Source organism: Bombina bombina, chromosome 7, assembly GCF_027579735.1.
Source record: "Bombina bombina isolate aBomBom1 chromosome 7, aBomBom1.pri, whole genome shotgun sequence".
Lineage (NCBI taxonomy): Eukaryota > Metazoa > Chordata > Amphibia > Anura > Bombinatoridae > Bombina > Bombina bombina.
This window is the reverse complement of record NC_069505.1, coordinates 484,589,824-484,599,172: the sequence shown is the minus strand read 5'-3', so window position 1 is coordinate 484,599,172 and position 9,349 is coordinate 484,589,824. Positions and strand designations below refer to the sequence as shown.

The 9,349-nt window shown below is 39.3% G+C and overlaps 1 protein-coding gene across 1 annotated transcript in view; it reads left to right on the top strand.

Annotated features, from left to right (window-relative positions):
* The first annotated feature begins 3,969 nt into the window (after positions 1 to 3,969).
* LOC128636017 (galectin-4-like) overlaps positions 3,970 to 9,349 on the top strand; it is an 8,585-nt gene continuing 3,205 nt past the window's right edge. Inside the window, exons 1-3 of the mRNA XM_053689088.1 lie at positions 3,970 to 4,029; positions 5,339 to 5,486; positions 8,731 to 8,935. Coding sequence (XP_053545063.1) covers positions 5,443 to 5,486; positions 8,731 to 8,935 — 249 coding nt within the window. The 5' untranslated portion in view covers positions 3,970 to 4,029; positions 5,339 to 5,442. The remainder of the gene's footprint in view (positions 4,030 to 5,338; positions 5,487 to 8,730; positions 8,936 to 9,349) is intronic.

The following is a 9,349-nucleotide window of genomic DNA, read 5'->3' as shown; positions in this document are numbered from 1 at the left end:
TATATATATATATAGATAGGTAGTGTGCACTTGTCTGAAGTACGTCTGATATATATATATGTGTGTGTATACATATGTATGTATGTGTTTATTTGTGAATATATGTCTGTAAATACATATAAACATATAAATACATATCATAGACATATATTTGCATTGGAGCCTTTTACAGTCAAGTAGATAAAAACATGGAAAAACATTTATGCAATATTCACATTACACTGTATTGCACATAGCAGAATATGCTAAGTATTTATAAATAGATATTCCTATATATATATCTATACCTATAGATAATCATGTGTGTGTGTATGTATATATATATATATATATATATATATATATATATATATATATATATATATATATATATATATATATATATATATGTATAGATATAAATTTTACCAAAATACCATCAGATCTATTTAGAAATATTTATTTCTGAATAAATAGAACAAATTCTTCTATTGGAAGAACATTGGAATGTGAAATATTCATATTTTTATGTTGGGTTAGCACACTTTACTTCTATGGGAGCTAACTGAACACATCAGCTGAGCCAATGACGAGGCATATATGTAAAGCCACCAATCAGCAGCTAGCTCCCACTAGTGCATTACTGCTCCTAAGCTTACCTATATATGATGTTCATTAAAGAGAACAAAGCAAATCTGATAATAGAAGTAAAATTGAAAGTTGTTTAAAATGGCCTGATCTATCTCCTTACACAAATAAAAATAATCTTACACCACTTTGAGATTGATGGTTAGATTTAGCTAATGGCTTCAGTGTAACACCATTTATATTGCTTTATAGGGTGTTAGATGGACTGGAAGACCTTCCCACTAAATTAAAAAACTACATACCTTCCCGTCCCGATACATAGGGAACATTTTCAGTTCCTGAGGTTAGGTTTTCTGGACCGGCACTTCCAGTTCATAGCTCTTAAGTTTGGCCTAGCTACTACTCCAAGGATATTTTCAAAGGTTCTGGGGGCTCTTCTTGCCATTGCCAGAACACAAGGTATTGCAGTAGCAACTTACCTGGATCTTGGTACAGGCACCATCTTTTTGTCTAGCAGAAGAACATTCAGAGTCCCTTCTCAGTCTTCTTTGATCACATGGATGGAAGATGAACTTGGAAAAGAGTTCTCTTACTCCAAGTAGAAGGGTGAATTTCCTGGGAACAATAATATACTCCATATCCATGAGACTATTCCTCACAGATCAGAGATGTTGCAAGCTAACTTCTGCATGTCTTGCCCTCCAGGCCTCCTCGAGACCATCAGTGGCTCAGTGTATGGAGGTGATCGGACTCATGGTGTCCTGTATGGACATGATTCCTTTTGCCAGATTCCATCTCAGACCCTTACATCTATGCATTCTGAGACAATGGAACGGCGACCATTCAGATCTGTCTCAACAGATCGTGCTGGACAACCTGTGGAGAGACTCGCTCTCTTGGTGGCTCTGTCAAGATCATCTGTCCCAAGGCACGTGCTTCTTAAGACTGTCATGGGAGATTGTGGCTACGGAAGCAAGCCTTTCCGGCTGGAGAGCCGTTTGGGGTGCCAAGAAGGCACAAGGTTTGTGGACTCAGGAGGAGTCCTCCCTTCCGATCAATATTTTGGAACTCTGGGCAATCTTCAATGCCTTGAAGGCTTGGACCCTTCTGGGTTCGTCCCAGTTTATCAGATTCCAATAAGAGAATATAACCTTGGTTTCCTACATCAACCATCAGGGGGGAACGAGAAGTTCCTTAACGATGAGAGAAGTATTTTAGATACTAGAGTGGGCAGAGACTCACAGATGTATGCTGTCAGCGATCCACATTCTGGGTGTGGACAACTGGGAAGCGGACTTCCTCAGCAGGCAATCCTTTCACCCAGGGGAATGGTCTCTCCACCCTGAGGTGTTTGCAGAGATATGCAGCAAGTGGGGGGACGGCAGAGATAAATCTCATGGCATCCCGCCTCAATGCCAAGCTACCCAGGTACGGGTCGAGGTCGAGGGATCCTCAGGCAGAATTGATAGATAGATACAGTACCATGGAGGTTCAGACTCGTATATCTCTTTCCTCCATTACTGCTTCTCCCTCGTGTGGTGGCTCACATCAAGCTGGAGCAAGCATCAGTGATTCTGATTGCTCCATTGTGGCTACGAAGGATGTGGTTTGCGGATCTGGTGGGGATGTCCTCATTTCCTCAGTGGAGGTTACCTTATCGCAGAGATCTGCTGATACAGGGTTCCTTCATTCATCAAAATGTAGATTCTCTGAGGCTGACTGCGTGGAGATTGAACGCTTAGTATTAGTCAAGAGAGGGTTCTCTGAGAGTGTTATCGACACTCTGGTTCAAACTCATAAGCCAATTACTCGTCCTATCTACCATAAAGTGTGGAGGAATTGTACTGGTGTGAAGAGCTTGGCTTTTCCTGGCATAAGGTTAAGGTTGCCAAAATTGTATCTTTTCTCCAGGATGGACTGGAGAAAGGTTTATCTGCTAGTTCCCTGAAGGGACAGATATCGGCCCTGTCGGTGTTACTGAACAAGAGATTGGCTTAGCTTCCAGATGTGCAGTACTTTGTTAAGGCTCTGGCTAGGATCAGACCTGTGTTTAGATCTGGGGCTCCGCCTTGGAGCCTAAATCTTGTTCTTAGTGTTTTGCAGCAGGCTCTGTTTGAGCCTATGCATACTGTTGACATTAAATTGTTATCTTGGAAGGTTCTTTTTTTGTTGGCTATTGCCTCTGTGCGCAGAGTTTCTGAGATTTCTGCTTTACAATGTGACTCCCCTTATCTTGTTTTCCATGCTGATAAGGTGGTTTTACGCACTAAATTAGGGTTCCTCCCTAAGGTGGTGTCGGACCGTAACATTAATCAAGAAATTGTTGTTCCTTCCTTGTGTCCTAATCCTTCTTCAGCGAAGGAACGTTTGCTTCACAATCTAGATGTGGTTCGTGCCTTCAAGTTCTATCTTCAGGCTACTAAGGAATTCAGACAATCTTCCTCTTTGTTTGTCATCTATACGGGGAAGCGTAAGGGGCAGAAGACTACTATGACTTCCCTATCTTTCTGGTTGAGGAGTGCCATCCGCTTAGCTTATGAGACAGTGGGGTGACAGCCTCCTGAGAGGATAACGGCTCATTCCACTAGAGCAATGGCTATCTCCTGGGCTTTTAAGAACGAAGCCTCAGATTTGTAAGGTGGCTACCTGGTCCTCCTTACACACTTTTTCTAAATTTTACAAGTTTGATGTGTTTGCTTCGCCTGAAGCATTTTTCAGGAGAAAGGTTTTGCAGGCTGTGGTGCCTTCAGAATAGGGTCCGCCTCTTTTTTGTTCCCTCCCGTTATTCCTTCAGTGTCCTCTGGAGCTTGGGTATAGTTTTCCCAACAGTAAGGAATAAAGTTGTGGATTCTCCCTGCCTTATGGAAGGAAAATATAATTTATGTTTACCAGATAAATTCCTTTCCTTCCTGGCAGGGAGAGTCCACAACCCCGGTCGTAATTTAATTTTTTGATGGGTGGCTCCCTTTTTATATTATTTATTCTGGCACCTTAATACGCTGATGTTTATCCTACTTTTCCTTGTTCCCTCGGCAGAATGACTGGGGGATAGGGGAAGTGGGAGGGATATGTAAGCCTTTGGCTGGGGTGCCTTTGCCTCCTCCTGGTCGCCAGGTGTTGTATTTCCCAACAGTAAGGAATAAAGTCGTGGACTCTCCCTGCCAGGAAGGAAAGGAATTTATCTAGTAAGCATAAATTATGTTTTTCAATGCCTTTCTCATCTGTATCACTTTCTCTCATTTTCTTCACCCTGATGCTACCACTCTTTTTTTGTTTTAGTGTTCTCCTTCCCCACTGCTGTCACTTCCCCCCCCCCCCCCAACTTTATTTTCACTCCCACTGCTGCTTGTGTGCTATAGCTGACGCAGCATAGACTCACATCCTGTAGGCTCCCTCTTCATACTTGTCGCTACCTGCCCAGGGCACACCTAGCAGCCAGGGAGACGCTGAGAGAACACAAAAGTAATTACTTTTTCAGTATTCAGTGTGTTTAATGGCAGTGATAAGTAATGGTGTCTAACACTAACAGAATTCAAGCTCTGTGGTCTGATATCTCAATAACATTCTACAAATGTGTTAGAGCTAAAGATCTGCACATTACATGAGAACATAGATCTATGTGTTTAATGTTTTCTGGGCTTGCACGATTCTCTAAGAAATCTCTCCAGTACAATGAAGCCCCTGCTGCAATTCTCTTAAAGGGACAGTCAACACCAGAATTTATGTTAGATAATAATAGATAATCCCTTTATTCCCCAGTTTTGCATAACCAACACAGTTATAATGATACACATTTTACCTCTGTAATTACCTGCCCCTTTATTTCAGTACTTTTGACAGGCTTGCATTTTAGCCAATCAGTGCTCACTCCTAGGTCACTTTTATGTGCATGAGCTCAATGTTATCTAGATGAAACACATGAACTAACTCCCTCTAGTGGTCAAAATGCATTCAGATTAGAGGCAGTCTCATATAAACCTCCTAGGTTTAGCTTTCAACTAAGAATACCACTGGTACAAAGCAAAGTTTGTGATAAAAGTAAATTGGGAAGTTGTTTAAAATTACATTCCCTATTAAAAACATGAAAGTTTTTTTTGGACTTGCCTGTCCCTTTAAGGCAGTTTTTAACCTTGAGAACAGTGTGCCTCAGAAAGGGGTGTTCCCTGCATTTAGGGCAAGGTTACGAGTGGAGCTATATTTATCGCTCCCGCTCACGTGCTAACTCCGCTAGAAGTAAGCTTTTTTCGTGCGTTGGGTAGCGTACGTATTACAAGTTGAAAGTAAAATGTTTATGCATGAATGCTGCTAACCCAATGTGCGCAAAAAGCAGAACTTTGAATATTGCATAAAGTGCTGCTATAAGCCCCATTTTGTTAGCGTGCAACTGTTAGCGCGCAGCGCGCTATTTGTAATTTAACCCAAAATAGGACAGTAGAGTAGAAATTTAACCTTCATGGTTCAGATAGAGCATGCAATTTACTTCTATATTTTTTTCATTTGCTTTATTCTTTTGGTATTCTTTGTTGAAAAGCACACATAGGTAGGCTCAGGAGCTGATTGGTGGCTGCACATATATGCCTTTTTGTCATTGGATCAACTGGCGTGTTTAATTTGCTTCCAGTAGTGCATTGCTGCTCCTTTAACAAAGGATATTAAGAGAATAAGTCAAATTTGATAATGAAAGTAAATTTGAAAGTTTTTTTTACAAAGTGTTCTATGTGAATCATAAAAGAAAAAAATTGGGTTTCATATCCCTTTAATTCCCTCGCAGAATAACACAGGGATTGGTGATGAATCTACCTCACTAACATATCTCTGTGTACCCTGCAGCCCACACCATACACCTTGGAGATACCTAGGGGTCTGCATGCAGGAATGAATATTTACCTTCAGGGGACCATTCCTACTCACCATGAGAGGTGAGTAAAATCATTGGCTAATGATATCTATGTCCTTTTTCCATTATATCCTTTATTAATGACCTGAGGTGAGTTTTTTGTATCTAAATTCAATAAAACTGGTTCACAAAACTAATATTTTGCTGAAAAAAATTGCTGCAACATTGCCTGCTGGAAAAGGATAAGGATTTGTACCCACAATTCCTCTGAGACGTGAGTGCCAAGATTAGCTTCTTTGAAATAAATGGGGCTGCCTCTATTGTCTATCAAATGTTGAAGGGACACTGTACTATAAAAAAAAATTTTTCCCCTTAATGTGTTCCAAATATATATACTGCAGAGTATTAAATGTATGAGAAAATATTTTTGTGTTTATTTTTGTATTTGAAATAGCTTGTTCATTAAACCATCACCTGTTCTCAAAAACATGCCATACAAATAAACTGAGCCAGCAGGTAATGTATATCTGCTAATGTTATCTAAGTCTAAGCATAGTTAGGTATTGGAATACTAATCATAACTGGGCACAACCAGCTATTTCAGATACAAAAATCTCTCCACGTCTGGGAGATTAATTAGTGCTATTGTCTCCTGTTTACACAGCTTTTCTAAAGAGAATATGTTTGTTATTCATATTTTCTGTGTAGGTGGTGGTTTCTGCAGGCAACATAGCTATTTCAGATAAGAAAATAAAGCTAAAGGATATGGTTGCTAGCAATTAAATACACCCCAGCAGGTAAAATGGACCATAAGAAACACATTCAATGGGAAACAATTTTAGGGTACAATTTACTTTTAATTACTAAACAAACTAATAAAAATAAATAAATAAAATATCAAAAGCCTTTTTAAAAGATGTGCAAAATAGAAAACTTAAAAAAAATGTCAATCATGTAAGTTTTATAGGGATATGAAACCCAAAAATGTTCTTTTGTGAATCAGACAGTTGATACCATTTTTAAAAAGTTTCCAATTTACTTTTAATCAAATATGTTTTGTTCTCATGTTATTCTTTGTTGAAGAGATACCTATGTAGGTGTCTGCAGCTCTACATGACAGTTTTCTATTTATCTCTGTGCAAACAAGGCTGTATGGAAATCGTTTTGTTGTTTTCACAGTCTCTTTTATTGCCTGTTTTATATATGTTCCTAATTATCCTCAGCGGGAAGGATAGATAAGGGGAAACTTAAGTGCTTTATAGAAACTCAGTAGAATTTACAAAACAAACAAAACAAAATAAATAATGAGATTATATCGCAAATTATTTAATGACACATAATTAAACTTTGTGGGACAGATTACGAATGTCGCTTCAACAGTTACACACGAGCGAAAAGGGGGTTATTGCGGCAGTTTGTGCGCATCGTGCTTTTTTAAATTAAAAAAACATGGAAAATGGTTTGGTATCACGGTCTGAAGAGGGTTAATTTTATCTTCTTTGTTATTCATCAATAACGTTAAGGAGAGTCAATTACTGATAATGTCTTTGTGTCACGACTTTCAGTTAGAAGAGTCATTGAAACCTCATGCCTTTCTTGTTGTCTCTTTAGAGGGACTTCATGATTCAGATAGAGCACACAATTTTACACAACTTTCCAATTTTCTTCTATTATCTAACTTGCTTTGTTCTTTTGGAATACTTTGTTAAAAAACATAGCTATTGAGGTTTAGGAGCAGTAATGCACTATGGGAGCTAGCTTCTGATTGGTGGTTGCACATATATGCCTCTTTTTATTGGCTCACCAGTAGTGCATTGTTGTTTCTTCAACAAAGGATACCAAGAGAATGAAGCAAATTTGAATATAGAAGTCAATTGGAAAGTTGCTTAAAATCACATGTTCTATATTAATCATAAAAGAACAAGTTTTGGTTTCATATCCCTTTAATTATAAGATACTCTGTATTTCTGTATCTGTTATTCTCTGTGGCGGTTCTAGACAAATTTTACTGGGGGGGGGGGGCCAAGGTGGGGCCAGTGTTTAATCAGTGGGGCACATTAAAAAACGGAAACAAATTATATATATATATCACTCGCTTTACTCTCTGTTTGGGAGTACGGCTCCATAGCCGAATAATGATTAATTTCGTCCAGAAGAAGGCTCATAAAGGAGCCGAAATGTCGACATTATAACAGTATTGGAATAAATAAACTTATTGTTTGACTACAAATCCTGAGAGTGCCCTTCTTGATATACAGCTACTTATATACAGTGTATATACACACACACACATATATATATATACATACATACATACACACACACACACACACACATACATACACATACATATGTATATACATACACACACACACATTCATACACATATACACACACATACATATATATATATATATATATATATATATATATACATACATACACACACACATACATACATACATACATACATACACACACATACATATGTATATACATACACACACACACATATATATATATACATACATACATACATACATACACACACACACATACATATGTATATACATACACACACACGCATTCATACACATATACACACACATACATATATATATATGTATATATATATATATATATACATACATACATACACACACACATACATACATACATACATACACACACTGAGTCGAAAAAAAATAAAATAAAAAAAGAAGACTATGCACTTAACTAGTGCTACATAGTTCAGATAGCACATTCAATGAAAATGGTGTCAAATAATTATTTACATACATTAGAAAAATAAGGAAAACACTCTAGCAGAGTTGTGGAGGTGAGAGGGCAGACTTACATCTCTTCTGTTCTGGCAGTGTACAGGCTAGAGAGAACGTCTGCAAAACAAACCAGTGACACTTCTGGAACTCTTGTCTGCAGACTGCAGCTGTAAGATGCCCCCCCCCCCCCCCACAACAACAACAACCCGGGAACTGTAGCACATCTCTGAAAGGGGAGGGGGCACAAGTTTTACTTTAATTTGTTAACCCCACGCTTTGGCTAGACAGCGTTTCAGGGACAGGGAAGCAGATAAATAGCCTTGATCTTGTCCGGTATTTTTCAGTCAGCTCAGTGACCAGCTCAGGGGGGGGGCACAGGGGGGGCCAAGGACATTTTTACAGGGGCACTGGCCCCTGTGGGCCCCTGTGTAGAACCGCCCCTGCTTATTCTCTCATGTCCCCCTCTCTAATTTCTTACATTAACACCCTACCCCTTATAGTTTACTCCCCTTCCTAAGCTCTCTACCTCTTGTTTTTTTCTTTCAGTTTTACATTACGCTTCTCTATGGGTCAACAAGAAGGTTCAGACGTTGCCTTCCACATGAAAGCTTGCTATGATGGCCGTGATAGGGTTGTCTTCAATTCATATGAGGCTGGGGCATGGATGGAAGAAGAGCTAAAGAAAGAAATGCCCTTTCCACCTGGAGAACTGTTCATGCTGAATGTAGAAGTCCATGAGAAGGAATATCAGGTACAGCAAATTCATATTATCCTAGTGTTAAGTTTGTAATTCTATCTGGTGTCAAAGAAGCAGTCAGGGCCGGCTCAACCATGAGACCAAGAGGGTCCAATGGACCCAGGCAACACTTGACAAGGCGCAGCACTTCAGTGACTGAGTCTGTCAGACCCAGACCACTCCTGTCCTTTGTCCCTGTGGGGAAAGTCCAGCAGCATAACCTCATTATGCACAAAGTCACACAACCGGTCAGGGGCAACATTCAAGGTGGGACAAGAGCATCTCTTCCCTAACTACCTTCTCACTTATTGTGCATGCAGGTAGGCAGGCATAGTAAGTTCAGCAGCCAGGCTTGTTGGTTGATATGCTAATCAGTAATGTTACTACTGGGGGGGGGGCATCATTTAATTCTTGGATTTACATAATTTC